Source organism: Colobus angolensis, unplaced genomic scaffold (assembly GCF_000951035.1).
Source record: "Colobus angolensis palliatus isolate OR3802 unplaced genomic scaffold, Cang.pa_1.0 Scaffold81, whole genome shotgun sequence".
NCBI classification, from domain to species: domain Eukaryota; kingdom Metazoa; phylum Chordata; class Mammalia; order Primates; family Cercopithecidae; genus Colobus; species Colobus angolensis.
Window position 1 is genome coordinate 6,532,143 of NW_012121932.1, and position 27,241 is coordinate 6,559,383.

Genomic DNA, 27,241 nt, shown 5'->3' on the forward strand with positions numbered 1-27,241 from the left:
ATCGTTTCTTAACACTCATCTGTAATCACTTTTGTCAGTCTTCTTCACTGGATTGTGAGCTTCCCATTGGATTGTGAGAATAAGGGCCCTTGTGTCAATCTTTGCTCCCCCAGTGCTTGGCCCAGGGTAAGCTCTCAGGAAATGTTTTTTAAAGAAATGAGATGCAGCCGGTGTCCTCAGGGGGCCTACCTAAAGTTAAAAACAAAAACAATTCAATTAGTTTGAGTCAGCAGTGCATGGAAGATCACAAGACGGTGCGTGGTTTCCTGCCAAGTGAATTGTAAGAGAAAAAAATGTGGTTAGGCATTATTAAGGCATTTGGAAGATGAAAAGCTTGTCAGACTTTTCGAAGAAAGTGGTCTTTGAGCCGAGACGGATAGGCTTAAAAGGGACTGTGATTGGAAGGGAATTGGAAAGGTACTGGGCAGAGACCTGGAAAAGGGCAATTGTGGGACGTATTCTCTTCATTTTGAAAATGAGGCCAGACAGGTTCAGCAGCTTGGCCAAGGTCTCTTAGCTGTTACTGTGAGTAGTGGCGGATTTGGGATTAGAACCCAAAGCTCTCTGACCTCGAACTCAGGGCTTTGGTGGGGTAAGGTGAAAAAGCTTGAACTAGGATGTATTGTTTTGGAGATAGGGAAGAAGAGGGCCAATAGTGTTTAAAGGGAAAGACTTGGCATATATTTAGAAGGTGAAGTGTGCAAGATGACAGCGGTACTTAATAACTAGGAGACTGGTGGTACTATTTAGGGCTCCAAGAGTGTTCATTCATAAGTACCCAGAAATTCCCCAACGCTGTACCCTTTCTCATAATCAATTCTCATTATATTTAGGAAGAACTCCTAGACTATGTTCTTTTTTCCCCTGGACCTCTTTGCTTAAAGTAACTATCCTTTTTTTTAAATTTCAGATTACATTTTTATAACCTGTAATGGTATGTCTCTAAAATTCAGAGTCATGTATGTATGTATTTTTTCCTTTGCACTTTGAACCAAGAATTTATGCAAAGAATTCTGCCAAGTATGCGAGTATAATGTGATTCCTATATGTTTAAATATCCATTGAAGTAAATAAAACCTTATTGGGAGTAGGTCTTTATCATCTTTATCGTTAGGAGCAGGTCTTTAGCATCCAGTAGGTCTTTAGCAACTAGTGATTTTACATTACACTTTAATATATGCGGTTATGTTGTAGGAGATGTTTGGTTTCTGCTTAATTAGAATATGGGCAAAGCAATTCTAACAGTTTAATCACACTCAGTTTTACCATACTGTTAACCAGTTTTAACAGTTTTATTATGGAATAAGGTACTAGCTTTTTAAAAAGTGGACATTGTGAATGCATAGATGTTGTTTTGCAGCTTCATTCTTACTCTTCAAGGCTGAAAAAATGTTATTAAAGGCGTATTTTGTTTTTTCAAATAAAAAACCTTAAAAGCTTGAGGTTTTCTTCTAGGAGATAGCAGCCATAGAATAACATATGGGAGTGTAAATTACATATAGCCAACTTAATTTGAGCCTTTTCTATTAATAGAGTACTAAAGACGGACCTTCTTTTAAGATGATGAAAATAAATGATAGGTTAATTAGTTTTGTTCAGTCTCTCAGATCAGATTAATTCACTCTTATTTGCTCCCATAGGACACTGGTTCTTCTTTCAGTAGTAGTCATCATACTTGTAATTATGTAACGTAATGTCTGTATTCCACAGGAAGCTATTAGGTGCGCAAAGCACAAACCATGTGTCTTGTTTATGTCTTTCTTCTTGTGTAGTAAGGCTCAGCAAGTTGACTGAGTAGCTTCTTGGTAAAGTCACCAGTAAGCTCAAGCTCTGTGTCGCTCAATGTAATGGACATTTTCAGTCTTCCACTTACGTGAACTGTCATCCACATTCAGCTTTCTTCTCAAAAAACTCTCCTGGTTCTTTTTCTATCTTGATTTGCTCCTTCTGGTTTCTTCTGCAGACTCATCCTCCTCTACCTTGCCATTAATGATGGGGTTTCTCTAAATTTGGTTCAAGGTGTTTTCACTCTACATTTTTCTCCCTAGGCTAATCACAGAAGTCTCCTAGAGATACCCATTTGTGTCGCCGGTGTATAGCTAAAAATAGAATGTTTGAATTTCTGTGGAGATTCATAGATTCTATTTTTGAGCTCTAGACAAGTTTATCTAACTGCCTGATACATTCATTCATGAATCCATTCATTCAAGAAATATATCACAGCCTCCATGAGTAAGGCACTGTTCTGTGCTCTGATCATATAGCAATGAACAAAACAAATCACTGCTCTCATGGAGCTTATGTTCTAGTGAAATAAATAAATACTATAGTAGAAGGTAGTAAGTTTTATGGAAGCAAAGAAAGCAGGATAAGGGAATGCTTCCTTGGATGAGGAGTTGGAACAGTGTTACAATTTTAAATAAAGTAGTCAGGATATGCCTCACTGCAAAGATGACAGAAGATGAAACTTTACAGCTAGACTTAGGTGATGAGAATAATGTAGATATTGGGTTAGACTGTTCAGACAAAGGAAAAGCCAAGTCGGAGGTCCCACAGTAGGTTCCTTGACATGTTCAAGGAACAGCAGTAAGGCTGGTGTGCCTGGAGTGAGAAGAATAGGAAGGGATATCCCAAGAGGGTATCCAGGTAGTGTAGGGCAGGGGTTGGCAAACTTTCAGTAAAAAGTCAGGTAAGCATTTTAGCTTTCGTGGGCCATGTAAGGTCTCTTCCCCATATTTTTCCCTTCTCTTTCTTTTTAAGAAAGGACTTTTTAATAATGTGAAACTCATTCTTAGCTTATCCTCCTTAAGGACCCTAGGCTGGATTTTGTCTTCCCCTCTACCTGTCCATAGTTGCTCAATCAACCCATGGTGTTAGACCTTGTATGCATTACAAAGAGGCACCTCACACGCAACCTGTGTATGCCTGTTGCTTATGTTTCCTGCCTAGGCAGGTGTCTAGTATTATTGTTCACCCAGTTACTCTGGTCAAAAGCCTGTCAGTCATCCATGAAACCTTTCACTATTGACCCTTCATAACAAATCCGTTGCCAATCTCTATTAATTTTACCACGTAAATTTCTCTAGTATCTGTTTCTGTCTACATCATCACCCTAGTCTAAGCATGAACAATAGTTTCCTAACTGATCTGTGTACATCAACTTTTGCTCTCTTTCAATTCTGTCTTGACACATTTTCCAGATTGATCCTTTAGAATCATGCCAACCTTTCTGCCAGAAATATTCATGGCTTCTCCATGAACAGATTTGTCAGGTTCCTACAGTTTCTCTGGTCTCATTTTATAGACACTGCTCTTCTTTTCATTCTCTGCTTTTCAGTTCTTACATGTCTTACTGCTCCCTCTTGTCCAGAATCTTGGCACCTGCCCTTTCCTTGGCCTGGGATACTTCTTGCTTCTGCCCTGCACTTCTCACCATCCTGTAGACTTTAGTTCAAACCATTTAGCAACTATCTTTGGATACCTAGTTTTTGTCAGTCCTGTTCTAGGCACTATGTGAACAAATAACTCAGATAAAATACATAATAAACTTTGTCTTGCATAGTTTATAGGCTAGTGCATTTATCCTTGAACTCCATAAGCCAGTCAATTCTGAATATAATAAATCCTTGCAGCAGCAAGTATCTCATCTTTGAAGCAGTTACATTTGCCTTTCACATTTATTTGTGTGATTTTTTGACTAATTTCTGTTTTTCGCAATATGCTACAGACTCCATAAGAATATGGACTGAATTACTCCATCATTGCCTCTCTAGAGGTGAACACAGTGTTTGACACATTAATAGGGATTCAATAGACAGTTTTTGAACTGACACCTTAATGAGTTAATTGATGAAAAAATTAAACTTGTGACCTCTTAATTTCCTCCTCAGGACTCCATAAGATAGACTTCTATTTCCTTCCATTTTTTGTGTAAATACATATATATTAATATTTGTATGGTTTTTTATTACTTATCAGCTTTGGAATAGGTAATCATTCTTTTGGATCATGTAAACATGTTGTCAAAATTAAATTATGACTTCTTCAAGTTAAAATTACATTGAGTATACCTTTTGGACTTTTTTTAAACCAAGAAAATTATATTAGGTTCTTCTAACTACAGAAGTTTAACAATCACTTTAGGAATTTATTACTATTAAGAATAAGATAAATGACTTAAAAATCACATATAAATACAGAAATAATTTTTTTTAGAAAAATCAATTTATTTATTCCTGTAATACCCACTAAACAATTAGGAAACTTAAAACTTAAGCTTAAACAAGATCTTCAGAGTAATCAATGGTGAAGCCAGGAGTAAAATAATCAAAATTATTGCCAGTTACTGAGACCTGGTTAGTTAATTCATATTAATAAGTCAGTTTCTATACAGTTATTATTATGTATGTAGGTTTTTTAAATCCCTTATTCCATCCTCTGTGTGACATAAAAGTTTTAGACTGCTTTGAAATGCATTGTATTACTAAAATATTTATTTTAATCTTGATTTTGTGATTCATCAGGTGATTCTGGACAAAGATTAAGAATGTGGATCAAGCAGGTTTTAAATCAAGATTTAACATTCCAACACATAAAAATTATTTATCCAACAGCTCCTCCCAGGTATGTAGTAATTTATCTCACTTGTCAATATAACTCTGTGGCATAAAATATATGTAAAGAGATGTGCCAGCTAGGAATTCTTTAAGCTTGATTTTGTATTTAAGATACTTTAAATTAGAGTACTTTGTCCCCAGAATGTATCCTTTATTGCAGTGACACTGTTGGACCAAGTTTTGTCAGGTGAGTAATTTATTCCCTCTCTGTAAAGCATTCCCTAAAGCTCTGAATTTAAACTGTGTCCCAAGCATGGCTTATGTAACTCTGCTCCCTCTTGCCCTGCAGATTGCTCAACTTTCATACTTTCTTCGTCCCTACATTCACCCCAAAAGGAAACTTAATAACTCCAACAAGTATAATCTTTCTAATAATTTAGTTAAGCCAGAGTTCATAATCTCTGGAAAAGGGTTTTATGGCATTCTTTCCACATTTAAAAGGATTATTAAGAAACAATGTTATGCTTTTTTAATCAGTAAACCAGAATAGGAAGATGGAATTGACTACTTAATAAATATTTAGGTTATATAACCTGTAGGTGTGTGCAACAAAATTCACAGTAATAAAACTGCTATAGTTTTGAGGTCAAACTGCTCTTTGTAAATATTAAATTAACATCTGCATAGTCTTTTATTCGGAACACATGCTGTAAATCAAGTATTGGGGTTTTTTTTGGTTAAGTGAAATGATATGTGGAGCTACGCCCCAATCTGATTTCTCATAATCTGTTCTTGATTTTTTTTTTCTTTTTCTTTTTCTGAGACAGAGTCTAGCTCTGTTGCCCAGGCTGGAGTGCAGTGGTACAGTCTTGGCCCACTGCAGCCTTTGCCTCCCGAATTCGAAGGATTCTTCTGCCTCAGCCTCCTGAGTAGCTGAGAATACAGGCGTGTGACACCAAGCCCAGCTAATTTTAAAGGCAAGGTTTTGCCGTGTTGGCTAGGCTGGTCTGGAACTCTTGACCTGAGGTGATCCACTCACCTCGGCCTCCCAAAAAGTGCTGGTATAACAGACATGAGCCACTGCGCCCAGCCTGTTCTTGATTTTTTCTTATCAGGCATACTATGCAAATGCCTTGCTTTATATTTCCGTTAACTTAGTATTAAAGAGAAATAAAACCAGAACTTCAAGGACGTTTTTATATGTACTAATAAGAATTTACTTACTTTAATTGATAGAATTGAAAAAGAGAGAACAAAATGATAATATAAGACTGAAGACTCAAAGGAGTTATTATTTAAATGTAATTTTAGTAGAGTTCAAAAGTTTGGTAATGTAGTTGAAAGACCCAGTCACCAGTGGTTATTTTTGTGCTCTAAATTGCATGTCTTTGAAAATGTCAAAAGAGCTTTTTGTTACTCATTTTTAGGGTAGTTGAGTTGCAAGGAAGAAACATAGTGGTATTTTTGCAGAGAGGAAAGAAGTTCATTTCTGCCTAAATATAAATACAATTGTCTGATTAATCATAAGACCATTGAAAACCTTATTCTAGGAATTAATGTTTTTTATCTTAAGAATTTCATGTCATTACCAATTGTGATAGGAATTCTAGACAGTATTTCTCAAACTTTAGGCCGGAGATATTTCAGAAAATCCAGAAATCTCCATGTGCACTAAGCATTATGTGTGGTTGCTGTTGTGATTTAGTAAAATATGAAATCATTGGATTAGCCAGCTTCATAGTAACTTTTTGTTATACAGTTTTATAATCAATAGCTATTTGGACAGATCATCAAACATTTTAGACCATATTCACCAACAGAAGTGTAATATGAGCTACAAATAAATTAAAATTTTCTTGATACCACATTATAAAAAGGAAGAAATATGTAAAATTTTAATAATACATTTTATTTAACCCAGTATATTCAAAATATTCAGCATGTAATTGGTATAAAATTATTAGTGATATTTTATATTTTTCACACTAAATTTTCAAAAATTGGCATGTGTTTTACATATACTACATATCTTACTTCTGATGCTAGCTAATTACACTTAAATTAAATAACAGTAAAAATTAAGTTCCTTAAGTTGCACTGGCTACATTTATGGGCTTCATAACCTTATGTGGTGGGGGCTGCCGTTTTCTACAGCTTAGTTTTAGACCTTAAAGAGGAGTTCCCATATACAATATATTCGGAGCCACTGTTGTAGATTAAGTCATCATTTTTACTTATGCATACAATACTTATTGGTTTGCTCAAGTTTTCACTTATTAGTAGTGAAACATAGAAGATTTCCACCACATTACTTTAAATATTAAATTATTTAATTGCAATAGAAAATGAAGCTGGCATAAACAAAGTTGAGAACAAACATAGTTGACTCTTGGTAAGCATAAAAAACATAAGGCTCAATTTGTGGGAGTGAAAGTGTGAGGGTGTGCAAGAATGAAGCCTCGATCTGGACCATTTGGTCTTCCGTGAGCATTAGATATAGGAACACATGGGTTTGGTTAATACTGTAAGGCAGGTCAATGGAGGTCAGTTAAGAGAGATATCATACTTAGTATATTACAATTAGCTGATTTTTTCCTACCTTGTGCTAGACTAATTTTCTAGAACAGTTGATATGATACTTACTTCTGTTTTCCTGCAGACACTGAAGGATACAGTATCTATAAGCACTTAGCATAGAACCTGACAAATAGATGTTTAGTGAATATCAAATAAATATCTTGCAATATTTGCTTGTTATAATTTAAAATAGTGTAATAGGAATGAGTAATTGTGGGTATTTATATATAATACTAATATTTTAATTGTATAATAGTTTATGCCTATGTGAGGTTTTAAAAAGCGTATTTTGTTGTGGTAAATAATCTAAGAATTGTTCATAAGGAGTTGCAGTTACTTATCCTAGAGCGTGACCCAGTAATAGGTTAATTGAGTGAGCACAAGATTATGGGCCACTTTTAACTAATGAGTCTCAAATTGAGGAGCACTGCGGTGTCATTAAGTCTACAGCTTTTAACTGGTTTCCACACTTCAGAATGCTGTTTGATAGTATTTTATTAGAATGCTCTGGCATTCATGGTATACTTTGCTGTTTTAAGACTTCTAACTGATGTTCCTAACATATGACCCTGTTTAGGCAAGCAGTTTGGGCATAGATTTATTGTCCTTGCTTTTGTAGCATAATATGGCTTCATTTGGGGTTGTAAGGATAGTTGCTACCTTCCATCTATTATGGCAGTGTTTCTTGTGCTGCTAATAAGAGAGACTCTGGTGTCATCTACCTTGCTTGCTACCTTTCCGATGACATCTAAAGGAGGCATGTGATACGTGCCTTCCTTAACTCTCACTTTTTTTAATGTGATTGGTTCAGGATAAAAATGAATTTTAACAACCTTTTTAAAAATTTATCAAGATTTCATGCTTTAACATTTTGCTATATCTTTCCAATATTGTCCACATTTCTGGTATTTATTCTCTCTCCTGTTTTTTTTCTTTTACCACTTGTAAACCTGTAAGTTTTTCTCTACTACAGATATTTCATGGACGATGTTATTCCTATAGGGTATACTGAAGATATTACTTGGCTTGTAAAATCATTCAATTGATGGCATGTAAATGATATTCAGGGTTTACCTGCCTGTTAGTTGGCCAGTTTTGTCCTAGAATGTATCTAGTCTCCCGTTACATGGAAATGATGCTTACTATTATGTGGCTTTACCCAAGCCAGTATTTATAGAAATGAGTGAAAATGAAACGTATAAAAGCAGGTTAAGCTTTATTAACTTTGGTACACAATGCCAAACCTATTTCCAGAGAGACTGTAACAGTTGACAGCCTCGCCAGCAGTATTCAATATTCCCATTTATCTCACATCCTCCTGAATACTTTCCATTGTCTTTTTAATTTTAGCCAAACCAGTAGATGTGTAATGGTATCTTATTGTGCTTTTAATTAATATTTCTTTAATGCTAATGATGTTCCACACTGTTTCATATGCTTATTCAGCATTTAAATATCCTCAAAATAAATGCCCACTCAGATTATTTGCCCATTCTTTTTATTTGGTCATCTTTTTCCATTGATTTGTTGGAGCTCTATAGTTTTTTCGCTACAGTTTATTATTGTTGTTGGATATATGAATACAAATACCTTCTCTTTGTGGTTTGCATTTTCACATTCTTAATGACATCTTGTGGACATAAGTTCTAACATGTTTCTTTAAAATTACAGTGAAATACAAAAATTGTATGTGTATAGTTAATTTTGATAAATTATAGTACAGAGAATTTTGGTAACTTTATGCACCTATTTACCTCAATTAAGTTAGAGAATATTCTCATCACAGCAGAAAGTTTCCTCATGCTTCTTTCAAGTCGATTCCCATCTCATGTGTTATTGTTTGGATATCTATTACTATAGCATAGTTTGGCTTGTTCTTGAATTTCAGTTAAATTGAGTCATTTAGTGAAATGATTTAATGTAATCTTGTGTCTGGCTTCTTTTATTCAACTTGGTATTTTTGGAGTTCATCTATATTTGTGATGTGTATATCAATAGTTCAATTTTAAAAATTCTAAGTAGGTATTGTATAAATATACCACAATTTCTTTATTTATCTACTGTTGTTGCACATTTGGAGAACTAATGAATAATGCTACCATAAATATTCTTGTTACAAGTCTTTTTGTGAGCATAATTTGAATTCTTATCTAGACTCTATTCCATTGGTCTGTTGGTCTAATCTTATAGTAGTACAAAATTGTTTTAATTATCACAGCTGTATAGAAAATTTTGAAACCAAGTGGTATAAGTTTTGCTCATTCTATGTTACTTGCATTTACGTGTAAATTTTAGAACTTGCTCTTCAGTTTTGCAAAACACCTGTTTGGATTTTGGTTGAAATTGCATGGAATCTAGTTTGATTTAGAGAAAATAGATGCCTTCTAATACATACACATGGTATGTCTCACCATTTATTTAGGTCTTTATTAATTTCTCTCAGAAGTGATTTGGAGTTTTTAGTGTAGAAGTCTTTTGCTAAATTTATTTACAAGTATTTTGTTTCTTCATGTTATTGTAAATGGAATTTTAAAAAATTTAATTTTTAAATTGTTGCTAGTACAGAGAAATAAATTTACTTTTTTATTTTGTCCTGTGTCCTCCTATCTTTCTAAATTCACTTATTTCTAGTACTTATTTAGTATATTCCTTATGAATTTTCTGTATGCATTTTATTTCATTGTCTTGCTTTTTTGAACTTGTTTGAACTTCCAGTACCATGTTAAATAGAAGTGAGTACTTCCTTCCTGTGTAATCTTAGAGGGGAAGTGTTCAGTATTTCACTGTTAAGTGTGATGTTAGTTCTAGGGTATTTTTTGTATTTTTGCCTTTTTTTTAATATCGAGGACATTTCTTTGCCTAATTAGCTGAGAGGTTTCTTTGTGAATTTATCAGATGCTTTTCTGTGTCCTTTGAAATAGTCATGGTTTTTATCTTTCATTTTGTTAACACAATGAATGACGTTAATGGATTTCCAAGTCTTAAACCAACCTTACATTCCCGAGATAAACCCTTTTGTAATGTATCATCCTTTTTATATGTATCTAAATTCGTTTTGCTAATACTTTGGTAAAGAATTTTATGTCTGTGTTCATGAGGAATATTGTTCTGTGATTTTCTTTAATGCCTTTGAAAAACTTTATCATCAGGATTATGCTAGTCTCTTAAAAGCATTGGGAAGGATTCCCTTCTCTGTGTCTGAGTTTATGTTATTTCTTCCTTAAATGTTTGATAAAATTCACTAGTGAAATTACCTGAACCTGAGATTTCCTTGTATGAAGGTTTTGGTAATGAATTCAATTTCTTTCATGAAACCAAGATATTCAGATTTTATATTTATTTTTATGCCAGTTTTGATAATGTGTGTTTCTTACGAAATTTGTATCTTTTTTCTGATTTGTCAAATTTATTGACACAAAGATGTTCATGATATTTCCTTTTAATGCTTTTATGATTTGTTGTTGATACATTTTATTTCATTACTGGTAATAATTTGTGTATTTTCTCTTTTTTTTCATGGTTCATCTTACCAAGAGGTTACCAATTTTATTAAGCTTTTATAGAACCAACTTTGGCTTTCTTATTTTCTCTTTTAATTGCTTTCTATTTCATTTATATCTATTCTTATATTTCTTATTTTCTTCTATTTACATTAAATCTGTACATTTCTCACTAATATTACTTTAGCTAAGTTCCACTAATTTTTTCTCTCTCTTTTTATTTGTGTTGAAATGTCTTCAAATCTTCATGGTCCCATTGCTGTACTTATATAACAGACCACCCCAAATAATAATAGTTTTGTTACGTTCACAAATTTTATGGGCTAAGAATTCAGAAGGGGGCCAGTGGTTATGACTTGATCTGGGGACTCTCCTATGGGGAAACTTGAAGACTGGTGATGACTCATCATGTGATTGCTAGGAACTGGAATCATCTGAAGGCTCACTCACATATATGGCATAATGCTGGATATATGGCATAAAGACCTTCCTTTGGTCTTATTACTGTAACACCTATGTGAGACCTCACCATGTAGTATCTTGGGCTTCCTGGCAGCATGGAGGCTGGATTCCAAGAGCAAGTGTCTAAAGAGAACCAGACTTATAGACCTAGTGTTAGCAGTAACATAGTACTCTTCCCTCGTTAGTTAAAAGACTACTTAGAATCAAGCGGAGAAAACACAGACTTCTGTTTCTTGATGAAGTGTCAGACAGAGTTACACTGTAAGAAGGGCATGTGGGATGGAAGGTATTACACTGGCCAGTTACGGAAAAGATAGTTCTGGGACCTGTATAACTCATGGGACCCAAATAACCCATAAGTTCTGGGTCCTCATTAACCCAGGAGTTATTTAGAAATATGTTCTTTCCAGATATTTGGAGCTCTTCTAAATATTCTTATTACTGCTGATATCTAGTTTCATTTCATTATTGTTAGAGAAAATAGCCTGTATGATTTTCTTCTTTTTGATACTCATTGGGACCTTTTTATGGCTTTGCATATGGTCTATCTTGGTGACTATTACTGTGCATTTCTGTGTGTCATGTTCTATAAATGTTAATGGTTCACGGTGTTTGAAAGCATCACATAAATTCTGTATATGCTTAGTGATTACTTTTCTAAGTTGTTCTGTTAGTTACCAAGGGATGGGTATTAAAATCTCTGTGATTGTAGATTGGTCTGTTTCTCCCTTTAGTTCTATCAGTTTTCTCTTTATGTATTTTTAGGCTATATTATTAGGTGCATATTCATGTAGTATTATTGTCTTTTTATGGCTACTTTTATCTATAAAATATTCCTTTTTAATTTGTGGTAATACTCTGTTGTGCTGTGTTTAATAAAAATATAGTATACCTCAACTTCCCTAAGCTTACTGTTTACATGACACTTTTCATCCTTTTACCTTTTGATTAGAGCTGTACAGTATGTCTTTTTCTATTCTTTTGCTTTTAACCTACCTATATCATTATATTTAAAGTGGATTTCTTATAGACAACACATAGTTGGGTTTTGTTTTCATCTTTAGCCAAGCTGATAATTTGTCTTCCAAGTGATTTGTTTAAGCAATTTACATCTTGAATTTAGGTCTACTGCTTTTCATTCCTCTGTTTCCCTTTTATACTTTCTACTGAATTATTCGTTTTTTAATACACCATTTTACTTTATTTTTTTCTGATTGCCATAGGGATTATGGTGTACATAGCACAGATTTTTTACCTACTTAGAGTTCTTTGTTGGTTTTTTTTTCCTTGTAACTATATAGGTCCCTTTATCCTCATCTTGTGTATGTTATAGTTTTCATATGTATTTTGTCTGCATACATTGAAAACTGTACCAAACAAGGTTATAATTTTTGTTTTCAACAGTCAACCATATTTTAAAGAGCTTAAGAGGAGAACAATAGTTTATTGTATTTACTCAGTTGTGGTCTATTATAGCATGTAAGTGTGTTTTGATTAAATTGTGAATTACCATTTGGATTATAAGGTATCCATTTTCCTCAACTATATTTAATAGATGTTTTAAATCAGCTAAGGTAGGGGCATATTCAGTAAAACTCAGCAGTTAGTTTGCTGTGTTGATTTAGATGGAAAATACTGCTTTTTTTTCCCCCCCCCACTGTGGTAATTTGGACTCTTTAATTCAAGTGCCCAATAAAGATTTTTATTTCTATGACATGCTTTAGCTATATTTACAATTAGAGATTTTCTTAGTTTGTGTTTATTATCAGAATTTCCATTTAAAAATACTTTTTAACAAGCCACTTATGATTTATATGATAATATAGTTTCTTTTGGTGTTTTAAAAAATTATAAAAGTAATAAGATTTGCATAGTGCCTATACTTTTGGATTCACTGTTTTTCCACATAAAGTCCATGTTTGTATTTTTCAGTAAATACCTATTCTAAAATAAACTAGGCATTTTTTATTTAGGCATCGTAAACAATTGAATTCCTCTTTACTCCATCACTTAGGATTCCTATCTGAAGCATGATAGTAGGAGAGCCCTCTCCTGATAACGCTAGATCTGTACTACAAGTATGCTAGTAAGGAACCCTACTAAAAACAGCTACTTTGAAGAAATAATGTACTTCTTTGGTAAGTATTAGGTATGTTTAAATATGCACTAGTATGAAAAAGTTTTCCTAGGTATTGTTTTTTAAAGAAGGAACAAAAATGGACTGTTTTCTACAAATCACAGTGTAGATTTTACAAGAGTTAAAGTCAAAATATGTTTGAAGCAAAAATAATTTTAGACATGGTTATTTCTAGCTGACACAAATTATTCCCAAGTGACACAAATGATTACTGAAATTTATTCAGCAAATATTTAGCATCTATTCTATGTCAGGCTTTGTTCTTAGCACCTGGGCTATGTCTGTGGAAAGGATAAAGTCCCTGCTGTCAGTGAGCTCATGTAGAGACAGAAAATAAAGGGAAATTAAATGTAATAATTTCAAATAGTGATAAATGGTGTTAAGACTGTTAAACAGAATAATGGGATAGAGAGTATATGTGTGTGTTGTGGGGTAAAAGGGAGGTATATTTTCAGTTGGAGAGTCAAAGAAGCTCCCCTGAGAAGGTGACACTTGAGCTGAGACCTAAATGAATAGTCGGAGCCCACCATGCAGAAATGTTGCAAAGAGCCCTCTAAGTAGTGGGGATATCAGATGCAAAGTCACTCAACTGATAATGAGCTTGTCCTATTTGAAGAAAAGAAAGTGACAGATGTGACTGGAACCTAGTGAATGGTGGGAGAAGTGGTATGAAATGAGGATAAAGAGGAAGACTGATGCCAGTTTGTTAATTTAAAGGTTATAAATGACCTTTGGATTTTATGACTTTAAGGCAACACAGATCAAAAACAACTTGGTGTCAAGCTGAATGTCAACTCTTTTTTTTTAACCTTGGACATTTTATTCTAGCTTAATATTTTACCAATGTGTAATGGGTTGATTGATTGATTAACTTAGGAACCACACAGATGTTCTTTGCCAAACATATTTATTTATTGTGGTAATGTCTGAGGAGTTTTATACCAGCTAATAAAGTGATTTATTTGAGGAAGAAGGTGAATGAGTATAACATATGTGACGGTTTTTAGCTGTTTAAAAAACAAACTTTTATATTTTATTTAAATGTTATTCTAACATTTTAGGAGATTTATACATTCTTGGTTATGCTTTCTTAGCAAGAAAGTTCTAAATTATTTTTTTCTTGTTAACTTTTCTCAATTACTCCGTTTGAAGAGAATTTTAATTTTTTTAGCTACCACATCAGTAAAATACTTACATTGGGATTCTACCTCTACAGAGCATCTATCTCTAATTAAGGTATTGTCAAAAAAAGAAAAGTTAAGTGAATGTCACTTTTTTCCATTAATGGCTGAGTTCCCAGAATGATTCACATTTTAGCCTATGATATCATCCTTATTTAAGTATTTAGACAGACAAATAAACACAGAAATAGCAGCGTCAAATGAAAAGGGAAGTAGAAACAATTCAAAAGGGTAACAGGCTCATTTGAATTTTAAAGTGAGTGTTGTATTTTTGATATTTTGATTTAGAACTTCACCGTGATTTTAGTGACAGTTTGACTACAATTTGGGGTTTCATTTTGTCTGACAATGACTATTTGGAAAACATCTACTCTCATTTTCAGGGATTCTGGGAGGAGGAAGGTTTGAATGCTTTCTGCCTTCTAACTCCAATTTATCTACCTTTCTAGAGCCACACAGCTTCTGGGGTCAGAAGGCGTATGGGATTGTGGGATAATTTGTGCTCTGTAGGAGTCCTACTATAGAGTTGGTGCAAGATTTTATCTTTTCTGCACGCGTTGAGAGCCTGGATAAAGAGCAATGAAGGAAAAGCTCAGTCTGCAAAAATCTGCCCTCCTCACAGGTTTATGTCATAAAATGTAATTCTCAGACAATAATGCAATATTAATTAGAATTCCAAAAATATTTTTTAAGGATAATTATTTGAAAGTAGTTTAAAGTTTACTAAATTTATTGGATAACCAAGAACAATAGATGCCTGAGAATAGCTAGGACAAGTATGAAAACACAGACTAGTAGTAATGATGGTAAGGAGAGGGGAACTTATCTTACACAACTTCAGAATATGCTCTAAAACCACTATAATGTGATTAATGTGATACTAACTTAATAGATAAATAGAATAGTGGAACGAAATAGAGCCTTTCTCAACTAAAGCTCTTCAGCTGAATCACAAGACATAGAAAATTATTTGAGTGACTCTTCCCCCGCCCACCGCATATATGGTATAGAACTAGCACCATTCTAGATGTGTTGGAGGGAAGTCAGTTCATTATACATAATGTATGTCTTAGGGCTTAATTCTCTCACAGAAATCAGGTTTAGAGAGACTAGATAATGCAGAACTATAAAATATGTGGCAAAGATAAAATTTCACTGTTTGCTGAGAAGGGTGTCTTCCTCCTTCCCTCCCTTTCTCTCTATTTTAATAGCACAAGCACAATTGGCTATCCCATGGAATAAAATGAATTTGAATCCTTAGGTTACTCCATGTATGAAATTCCCCCAAAATTCAAGGCTTAGATGTAAAAATGAAAACAAAAATCTTAAAAGAAAATCTGGGCTTTTACATATAAAAAAAAGTATGGGGCCAGGCGCGGTGGCTCACACCTGTAATCCCAGCACTTTGGGAGGCCAAGGCGGGCAGATCACAAGGTCAGGAGATCAAGACCATCCTGGCTAACACGGTGAAACCCCGTCTCTACTAAAAATACAAAAATTTAGCCGGGCATGGTGGCAGGCGCCTGTAGTACCAGCTACTCAGGAGGCTGAGTCAGGAGAATGGCGCGAACCCGGGAGGCGGAGCTTGCAGGGAGCCGAGATCGCGCCACTGCATTCCAACCTGTGTGACAGGGCGAGAATCCGTCTCAAAAAAAATGTATGGATTGGCAGGAGCTTCTTAAGCAAATCTGGAGACCCATAAATTTAATTTTTTTAAAAAAAAAATATATCAAATGTGGAGTCTTTTATCCAGTTTAAAAAAAAAAAAAACCTTAAATACATAATAACATAATATCAATATTCAAAATAGACTTGGAAGAAAATGCCTGAAATAAATGTAACAAATATTTGTCAATAATAGACAAGGTACTCTTTTAAACAAGAAAAAAATTGAAACCACGATAGGAAAAAATATAGCAAATGGTATCAATCAGCAGTTCCACTTATGTGGAGTTATAGAACAGACAAAAGAAATCAATATTGATAGACTCACTCAGTAGTTGCCTGGGAAGTTTACGGGAGTTGCTTGTGAAGGGGCATGATGGAATTTTCCAAGGAAAAAGAATGTTCTATATATCACTGTGGAGATGGTGGTTGCCTTGTAAAAGGTAATTGAACTGTACACCTAAAATGTGTGTAGTTCAATATAGTTTATATATGTAAATTATACCTCAATAAAGTTGGTTTTAAAACTTCTATTGATACTCTTAAATGGTAACATTTTAATGTATGTTAGCACCTACTGCTATTAGTGCTGTGGGCAAAAGGACATTTTTGTACCTTTCCTGCAGGAAGGTGAATTTTTACAACTTTTATGGAAGCAACTTTGAGGCATCTATTAAGACAAAAATTGTACCTTTTAATCCAACCTGTTTCTTCACTGTTTTCCATAGGAGTAAAAGTTCTAGTACATAAAAACATGTATGCATATGTTTAATGAAGCATTGTTCTTAGTGACTAAAAACTGGGTACCAAATTAATTCCCATTAATAGAGGAATGGCTAATTAAATTGTAGAATATCCTTATCATAGGATATAATATAGCCATTAAAAGGGTAAGTTAGAACTATATCTGATGAAAGGATTTCCATGAGCTATTGTTGAAGGAAAAAAGAGTGATGCACATAATAGAATCAGATAGACTACTTTATTTTTGAAAAGCTAATAGTGCTCCAAGAAATAGCCTGTAAATATCATGTTTTTATGTATAAGAATAACATTGAAGGATATATTTCAGATCATTTACACAGTTTACTGAATGTAAAGGACAAGGTTTGTGAGGGAGTTGGAGAGAAGAGGAGGAATGGAGAGATGAGTAAAAAATGAATGAGATTTACATTAAAAACATCTAAACAATGTGTGTATATATATAATTTCATATTTTAAAAATTTTATGTGTCTGCATAAACTTAGGGAAACATTTAAGTTTTTATGTGCTGACTTTCAGAGGTATTCATCGTATCCATTTAAATTTTAGAAAACATTACGAAGTAATGTTTTTATGATTCTATTTGAGTAAATAAAAGATCCCCTGTATATGAATTTTTGTTAAATTTTAGTCAGCGCAACTTTCTTGTTTCCAGATTTTTTTTCAGTTTCTCTGAGAAACATTCCAAATATAACCTTCTTGATGCCCAAGCTCCTTAAGTGGATGTCTATTTTGGGGTGATATGATCAATATTGAAAAATGGTGTAATTCTGTTCCCTTCCAGCACCACCCACTAGTCCTAATGATTGTATGCATCCCAAGGCCAATGACAATTGAATATTTCTAGCTCCTTGGATATGCTGAGGTTCTACTTGGGTTTTTCACTAGAGAAGAAGTACAAAAGCACGTTCAGGTCTCACCTGTTGTCTTTTAACCCTCTATTTTTGTTTTTCAATTTAGCTGCACATTTCTTGCTTTTACTTTACTAACTTTGGTGGGTGACAGTATATAGCTAAATTTGAGATGGCAAAGTGGTGGAGGTATTGGTTTGGGAAGAATCCTGTGTCAAGTTCAAAGGGATATATTGTCATTGGTTTAGAGTTCTTTCAAATTACTATAGACACTTTTGTCACTGGCAGTGTTTTCTTTGGCACTCTGTTTTTTCATCATTACGTGAGGAGAAAGCAGGGCATGCCAAGGGATAAGTATTATCTTCTGTGCAACTCTTCTGTTTTATGTATTTGGAAAACATTTATTCTCTGTGTTTATCTTATATATCCTCCGTGCTTCTCTGTGTTTGCCCACAGAAATCTCTAAGATTTTTTCTTGTTCCCCTTTCATTTACATCTACCAACATAGTACTTGAATACAGGACCCCCTTTACTCCGTTACAGTTTGGAATATCTTGATGGTGTGTGTGCCTGTGCACGTATGTGTGTGTATTTTTTTTTTAACCAACATAGTATCCCAGAGCATGAATATACAATGAATGGATTAAGATTCACTGGTACTGTAACTGTTCTACCTCTTAAAAGATGGAGGGAGTAGGTAAAGATTATATGAACTGGCATTAGCAAATTTTAATGGATTAAATGTAAGTATAGGATAATTAATACAGTATACATGGGAGTAGTTTTAATATGCATTTAACTTATAAAACTTAGAGGAAATTGAAATCATTTATTCAAAACACTAATATTTTGAGAATTAAAGCATCAATTTTCATATTCCCTTTTCCTTTCTTTTCTTTTTTGGGGGCGGTTGTTAAACAGATCATATACTCCTATGAAAGGAGGACTCTCCAATGTATGGTTTGACAGATTTAAAATAAGCAATGACTGCCCAGAACACCTTGAATCAATTGATGTCATGTGTCAAGTGCTTACTGATTTGATTGATGAAGAAGTAAAAAGTGGCATCAAGAAGAACAGGATATTAATAGGTAAGACCTTTAAATGTTGGTAATTTATAGCTGTTCACTTTTGTCTAATTCTATACATCAAATCTTACTTGGAACATTATTTAGAAGCACTTACATATCACTTAATGCATTCATAGTTTCAGATAAATTTTACATATTGAGGATTTCAAAGATATTAGAATTATAAGCAACAGCACATGAAACTTTAATTGATTTTCTTTTTGAATAATAACAGATTTTGAGAATCTTGTGGCAGTTAAAATTTTTCTTCTAGTTTAATTTTCAGTTAAGAGATTATTCATTTCAATTTTTAAAACATTTTACTTCAGTTATCTTAAGTCTTGTGAATATATTTAAACAGCTATTGCCATTATTAACATATACAGTCAGAATATACTATTAAATTTATGAAAATTATAATCTTCAGAGTTAATCTCACAAGAATAAAGTATTTATAAATTTTTGTTAGACTTGTCTTCAGCAAGCCCTGTTCCTAAGGGAATATAAGTAGCTTTATATAAGCTCTTTATTCTGCTTAATACCTTTTTCTGTTTCTGTACTTAGCATATGCATAAATTATTAAAATCTCTGTTTTTCTAATACACACAAAAGTGAGATGGGGCGTGTAGAATATGAATAGTACACGACATATTTTGGCGAAAGGATTTTATTTCCATCTAACTATTTAACTTATAATGGGTTATATTTAATGATGAAATTAAAAAGCAAATTAAATATCTCCTTTATGTTATAAATAACTTTAAAATGCACATTGAAATTCTTTATAGATAGAATTTGGGTAAACTAATAAACTTTCTTTGTGTTTATTGAAGTACTGAACTATCTGTTAAGTCAGGAGAGACAACATGATATAATGGATAAAATCTATTCTATTCCGTGTTGGTGTTAGTTTCCACTTTGTTGAAAGCAGCAAGGCCTCTAGCACCAGTAATATCACTTTTCTGGTCCTTAGTTTCCTCGTTATGTTTAACTCTGTATTTCTATGTTTCTATGCTTAACGTTGATGTATAACTCTAATAGAGAGAAACATGGAGCAGTATAGGAGGACTAGGAAGAGCATAGGGAAGGGATGCCCAACTTAGTCTAGGGGATTATGAAGTATTTTTTAAGTCCCCACTATGTGCCACACAGTATTATAGATGTTCACAGGGACATGCAGATAAATAAAACAGGATCTATCTGCCTTACATATTTCTTACAACCTGAAATGGCCAATAAGATTCTTAAAGTGGTAACTGTAATGCCAGCCAGGCTGTGATGAGTGCTCTAATGTGGTATAACTAACAGCTTTTCAAAGCAAATGATAGTGTATATTTCTTTTATTTCCCAGGACCTATCACAATGCCTGGCACAGAGCAAATACTCAGGAAATCTATAATGAATAACATTACCCAATCAGTAAATTGTCGATTAGTACCATAGGAATTCAGAGGAAGAAGTAGTCATATGCATTTAGGGCTATAAGAGAAAGATTTCATAGAAAGATGGCAGTGGCATTTAAGATGCACAGATTATTAAAATTTTAACTATTATACTGTAGAAGTCTAGGTATAGGGAATGTACATTAAAATAGAAGTAGACAAAGTAATACCTTTTGTTTTTGTCTGTCTGGACATTAGTTGGCTATAACAAAGTTTGCGTCTAACTGGAAAGTACCTGTTGACTCAGATAGCCACTGTAAGAGACTAGAACATGATGAAATAATGGTGACAAAAATGAGTTCAAATCTGCAGTCCACCACTTCCTACTTAGCTCACCACTTATTTTTTTACACTTAATTTTTGCTACCTAATCAGTGAAGTGGAAATAATAATATAATATCTGTTTACTGAGAGATGAATAAAATATTTGGTTTATTCTAGTCTCTCAGTAAATACTCTGTTCAGTTTTTATCCTTTATGTTGTAGGTATAATAACATGTAATAATTGGTAAAGGATCATTAAATAATGTCTTCAAGTCATAGTTAATTAGAATTATACTTTGAAAAACTAATTTGGTAGAAGGGGTAAGTAAAAGGATGAGAAGTCTGACATGGAGAAACCAGTATAATATAATGAAAATCTGAAGTGGTGTGGTGGCAATAGGAAAATAAAAGATTAGGATAAGAAATTGCTTTAAAAAATAAAATTAGTCTTCGTAAGCAAAAAGAAAAAAAAAATAGATAAAAGGAGAAAATACTCTGAGTAGTACTCTTAATGAGTGTGTATTGAAGAGTTTATCACACTGAATGGTAACTGGTGTCCATTTGTCTCTTGCCCCATCCTCTCTCTTCCTTTCCCAGATCTATTACTTTATCTAGTTAATCTTTGAGTACTAGAGATACTGTGGATTTTCTGCAGTATGTTACATTTTTAAAAATCCTAGTACAACAATATCAAATCTTTTAAAAATTTTAATTTTAAGTTCCAGGATACATGTGCAGGACGTGCAGGTTTGTTACATAGGTAAACGTGTCATGATGGTTTGCTGTACCTGTCAACCCATCACCTAGGTATTAAGCCCTGTATTCCTTCGCTGTTTATCCTGATGCTCTCCCTCTCACCGCCTCCCTCATAGTCCCCAGTGTGTGTTGTTGGCCTCTCTGTGTCCATGTGTTCTCATGGTATAGCTTCCAACATTAAGTGTTTGGTTTTCTGTTCCTGTGTTAGTTTGCTGAGGATAATGGCTTCCAGCTCCATCTTTGTCCCTGCAAAGGACATGATCCTGTTCCCTTTTATGTCTACATAGTATTCTATGGAGTATATGTACCACATTTTCTTAACCCAGTCTATCATTGATGGGCATTTGGATTGATTCCATGTCTACTATTGTGAATAGTGCTGCAATGGACATATGTGTGCATGTACCTTTATAATACAATGATTTATATTCCTTTGGGTATATACCCAGTAATGAAATTCCTGGGTCAAATGGCATTTCCAATTCTAGGTCTTTGAGGAATTGCCACACTGTCTTCCACAACGGTTGAACTAATTTACATTTTCACCAGCAGTGTAAAAGTGTTCCTGTTTCTCCACAGCCTCGCAAGCATCTTAAAAATTCAAAATACAAAAATTCTTGAATTTTTATTAATTGCCACTCTGACTGATGTGAGATGCCATCTCATTGTGATTTTGATTTGCATCTTTCTAATGATAAGTGATGTTGAGCTTTTTTTCATGTTTTTTGGCTGCATAAGTGTCTGCTTTTGAGAAATGTCTGAAGAGTCATTTATGACAAACCCACAGCCAATATCTTAATGGACAAAAGCCTAAAGCATTCCCCTTGAAATCCAGCACAAGATAAGGATGCTGTCTCTCACCACTTCTATTCAACATAGTATTGGAAGTTCTGGCCGGGGCAGTCAGGCAAGAAAAAGAAAGCGTATTCAAATAGGAAGAGAAGAAGTCAAACTGTATCTATTTGCAAATGACATGATCCAATATCTAGAAAACTCCATCGTTTCAGCCCCAAGGCTTCTTAAGTGGTTAAGCAACTTTAGCAAAGTCTCAGGATACAAAATCAATGTGCAAAAATCACAAGCATTCCTATACACCAACAATAGGCAAGCAGAGAGCTAAATCATGAATGAACTCTCATGCACAATTGCTACAAAGAGAATAAAATTAGGAATACAAAGGACCTCCTCAAAGAGAACTACAAACCACTGCTCAAGGAAATAAGAGAGGACATAAACAAATGGGAAAAAACATTCTACGCTCATGGATAGGAAGAATCAATATTGTGAAGTGGCCATACAACTCAAAGTAATTTATAGATTCAATGCTGTGCCCATTAAACTTACCATTGACATTCTTCACAGAATTAGAAAAAAACTGCTTTAAAATTGGAACCAAAAAAGAGCCCGTATAGCCAAGATAGTCCTAAGCAAAAAGGACAAAGGTGGAGTCATCATGCTACCCAACTTCAAACTATGCTACAAGGCCACAGTTACCAAAACAGCATGGTACTGGTACAAAAACAGACACATAGACCAATGGAACAGAATAGAGATCTCAGAAATAAGACTGCACATCTACAACCATCGGATCTTCAACAAACCTGACAAAAACAAGCAGTGGGGAAGGGATTCCCTGTTTAATAAATGGGGCTGGGTAAACTGGTTAGCCATATGCAGAAAATAGAAACTGGACCGCTTCCTTACACCTTATACGAAAACTAACTCAAGATGGAATAAAGATTGAAATCTAAAACCCAAAATTATGAAAATACTAGAAGTAAATCTAGGCAGTACCATTCACAACATAGACAAGGGCAAAGATTTTATGACGAAAAGGTCAAAAGGAATCGCAACAAGAGCAGAAGTTGACAAATGGTATCTAACTAAACTAAAGAGCTTTTGCACAGCAAAAGAAACTATCATCAGAGTGAACAGACAACCTACAGAATAGGAGAAAATTTTTGTAATCTATCCATCTGACAAAGGTCTAATATCCAGAATCTACAAGGAACTTAAACAAATTTACAAGAAAAAAAAAAAAAACATTAAAAAGTGAGCAAAGTACATGAACAGACACTTCTCAAAGCAGAAACAAATCTTAAATGAAGTTAAACACACACATAAAAACAGTAGTAGGAGAGGTTACCTGTTTGAGCACCTATATTTTCTTAGAGGGAATCATGTCTTACCAGCCAGATCGCTCATAAACCTCAAAAAAAGTGACCTGGGAGAAAAATATAACACAAGACTTGATTTTGCAATGTCTGTAAGCCCCCCAAACCCCAAACTTGGAGCTCACTGAATGAAGAGAATTTGTTTTTCCATTGTTTTCTTCTTGAGAAAAAGATGTATTTTGAAAATCAGTGCCTTTGATATCTTTTCAAAGTCTGACAATGTGATTGATTAAATCAAGTCTCTTGTTGAATTTTTCTAATGCTCCAGGGGTAGTTTTCTGATTGACAGTATATACAGAAATATTTCAAAGTTCATTGTAGAAAAGCCAGCAGAAATGACAAGTCAATAATAGGCACCAAAAAAGAAAAAAAAAAAAGCTGTTATTAAAAATTTTAAGTAAAATAGCTTATACTTGTAATATATGCGTATATGTATATATTATGTATGTTATATATAATCCAGTTTTAATGGGTGATATAAAAACTATCAAATAGTTTTTATAGTTTAGAATTACAATTTTTAACATATAAAAACTTTACAGTAATTAAGATTTTGTCATGACTACACATTTGATATATTTTTTCTCATAATGGAAATGAAATTACATAAAAGTTATTAAACAGTCATGAAAATAAATTTAACATTCACTTAAATATCTATTGCTGTTTCTTTTGGGTCTTCCAGAATGATTTTTTTCTTATTCTTTACCTTGATTTTAAGGGAATTCAAGAAGATATCCATGTTTATAAAATCTAAGTTGACCATTTCTCCCCTTTTCATTCTAATGTGTGAGTTTACAGCCCAGAAATAGGTTGCTAAAGCTATGTTTTATTATTACTTGAATGCACAAAAGATGGTAAGTAAAATTAGAAGTGAACTAATTTCAAACATTTCCTATCATATAGTTGGTGAAGTTGAAAAAAAACTACATACATATATTTTTCCTGGTTCCCATACCCCACCAACACAAACTTGAGCTTTTCATCAGATACAGAGGTTATTCTGTTTGTGGTTTTAAATGCATTTGTCTACTTATACATGATATATAACTGTTCAAAGTATATACATCATAATATATGTGGCAACAGAAGGTCTGTACGTGAACATATGAATGATGATTTAATTAAGCAGTTCTCTTCCCCATTTATTTCTCGATACCAAGTAGTATGCGTACTCCAAAGTATGGTCATTCAGTCAAAAAAAGCATTTAGTATTTCTTTCTGCTAATGAGTCGGAGGTACTAATATATGTGTGAGTCCCTCGATTACCCTGTGCAAGATAAATTATTTTAGATATGATTAGGGTATCCTAAGTTAGAAACTCCTCTTTCGTATCTTTTTTATGAGGTGAAATGAGATACTGTACAGACAAGAATTATTATTCTGTTCATGAATAATCAAACTTTCACTCAATTTTAATATTTTAGTCTGTGGAAAAAAATTTTATAACACTTCTTTTTAAAATGGGGAAAAATTGTGCAAGTAAGTATGATCAAACCTCTCTTAAAGCTGGTTAATACTGATCTTTTTTTTTTCTTTTTTGGAGACGGAGTCTTGCTCTGTTGCCTGCCCAAGGTGGAGTGCAATGGCAAGATCTCTGCTCACTGCAACCTCCGCCTCCTGGGTTCAAGCAATTCTCCTGTCACAGCCTCCCGAGTAGCTGGGACTACAGGCGTACACCACTACGCGCTAATTTTTTTTTGAGATGGATTCTCACTCTGTCTCCCAGGCTGGAGTGCAGTGGTGTGATCTCCGCTCACTACAAGTTCCATCTCCCGGGTTCACGCCATTCCCCTGCCTTGGCCTCACGAATAGCTGGGACTACAGGCGCCCACCACCACGCCCGGCTAATTTTTTGTATTTTCGTGGAGATGGGGTTTCACCATGTTGCCCAGGCTGGTCTCGAATATGAGGTCCATCTGAAGGAAAATTGCAAATTTCACTGGCCTCAGACAGAGAAGGAGCCATCATCTTTCATCACAAGGTCAATGCCACACACTTTCATCCCAAGGATATTAGACACCTGGACAGCTAGCTGCTTCCTTTGTTCACTCAGTGAGCACATTATCCCCACACCACCTAGTGAGCAGTTGCTTTGCATCCTTCCATCTATTGAACAGCGTAACATAGTGCCAACCATACAGCCTCCCATGACAATGGAACAACATATATCCTGTCGATGAAACTCTTCTAGCTTCTGGAATGGATACAGAGCTTCATGATGATTAAGATGGCTTAGATCAGCCAAATAAATGGTGCTTATCTCGAACCAAGAAAACAGCTTTACCTCTGTGACCCCATGTATTCTTCACTACCATTGGTAACTCCAGTACTTCTGCTTCATCAATCATTTTAGCAAAATTTTTATAGCCATCATAAGAAAAAGTGACAGAGGAACACCATGGCCAGCCAACTCTTGAAATGCCCACAACTTATTAGCACATTTCAGGATGGCTTAAGATCAGTTCATCAACTGGCATTCCACCTTCTCTAGATGGTGTGAGACACTGATATCACCCAAGGGGTTGGTACTCTCACTGCCACCATGTGGGGTAAGCAGTTGATCCGTAGACCTAGTTTCCTTGCTGGATTGTTGACACCACCTCATGCATCACCACAGCCCTAAAGTCTTCTCACAGCATTTGGCCTTCAGTGCTCACAAGATCTCTTTTGGGGGTAGTGTTCCTGATGCCATGATCTGTCAAAAACCACAACTTGGCAGCCGAAAGAGCTACACATCTTGATCTGCTTGCTCTTCCTTGCCTGGATTATTTCCTCTTGAGTATAGTTTATCACTTGATTGTGGAAGATACTATAAATAATAGAGGAACAGCCAGATGAAGAGATGTATATGGCAAGGTCTGGAAGGTCCTGAAGACTGTCTCCCTGGAGTTGCCTCCTGGCACAAGGAGGCAGTCCACTAACCTTGAATCTCTGGATTTTCTTAAGGTCTGGGAGCCAATATGAATTTTGAATCTAAGTTTATTTCACTTTAAAGCCAACGATTTTTACATTTAGCTGAACATTTTTAAGATTCTTAATACGTATTATCAAATTCCTTTCACAAAAAAATTGTACCAATTGATACTTCCACTGCCTTTAGTAGAATTAGAACCTTATCACATTGAATAATATGGTCTTGAAAAAATTTTTCTCAGGCTGGGCGCGGTGGCTCACGCCTGTAATCCCAGCACTTTAGGAGGCCGAGGCGGGCAGATTATAAGGTCAGGAGATCGAAACCATCCTGGCTAACATCCAAGTAAAACCTCGTCTCTACTAAAGAATACAAAAAATTAGCTGGACGTAGTGGCAAGCGCCTATAGGCCTAGGCAGGAGGCAGGAGAATTGCGTGAACTCAGGAGGCGGAGGTTGCAGTGAGCCAAGATTGCGCCACTGCACTCCAGCCTGGGGGACAGAGCAAGACTCTGTCTCAAAAAAAAAAAGAAAAAATTTTTCTCAAGTACACAGGAAGTGGTAACTAATTTTAATTTGTGCTTAATTTGTTGTTTTCAATTCCATTATAGTTTGACATAAAAGACTTTTAAAAAAAGACTTTTTATAATTTCTTTGAAATAATTTCTGAGTTTAAGTTTTCTCATTAGAATGTGAGTGAATATAAAATAAATTTTCTACTGGCTTTTCTAGTGTTCCTTTTTTTTTTTTACGCTGAATTATTTGACTCATCTGGAGTTTATTTTTGTTTCTAGCATATAATGAAAGACTATTTTCTGAAGTACCAAGAGAACCTTGTTAAAATGCAGTCTTACTTATAATTCTAAAGCAACAGTTGTATGGTCAGTATTTTGTTAAGCCTTTTTTGAATTTATGAGAATAAAATTTCTT

At 34.3% G+C, this 27,241-nt stretch overlaps 1 protein-coding gene across 5 annotated transcripts in view; it reads left to right on the forward strand.

Annotated features, from left to right (window-relative positions):
- The window catches only part of LYPLAL1 (lysophospholipase-like 1), a 38,866-nt gene that overhangs the window by 837 nt on the left and 10,788 nt on the right, over window positions 1-27,241 (forward strand). For 2 of the 5 annotated variants that reach the window (XM_011929444.1, XM_011929447.1), the window contains exons 2-3: window positions 4,524-4,623; window positions 18,614-18,783. In XM_011929444.1, the coding sequence (XP_011784834.1) occupies window positions 4,524-4,623; window positions 18,614-18,783 (270 nt within the window). Of the gene's footprint in view, window positions 1-4,523; window positions 4,624-4,776; window positions 4,804-18,613; window positions 18,784-27,241 lie in introns of all 5 variants that reach the window. The other 3 variants (XM_011929446.1, XM_011929445.1, XM_011929448.1) reach the window with 3 other exon arrangements.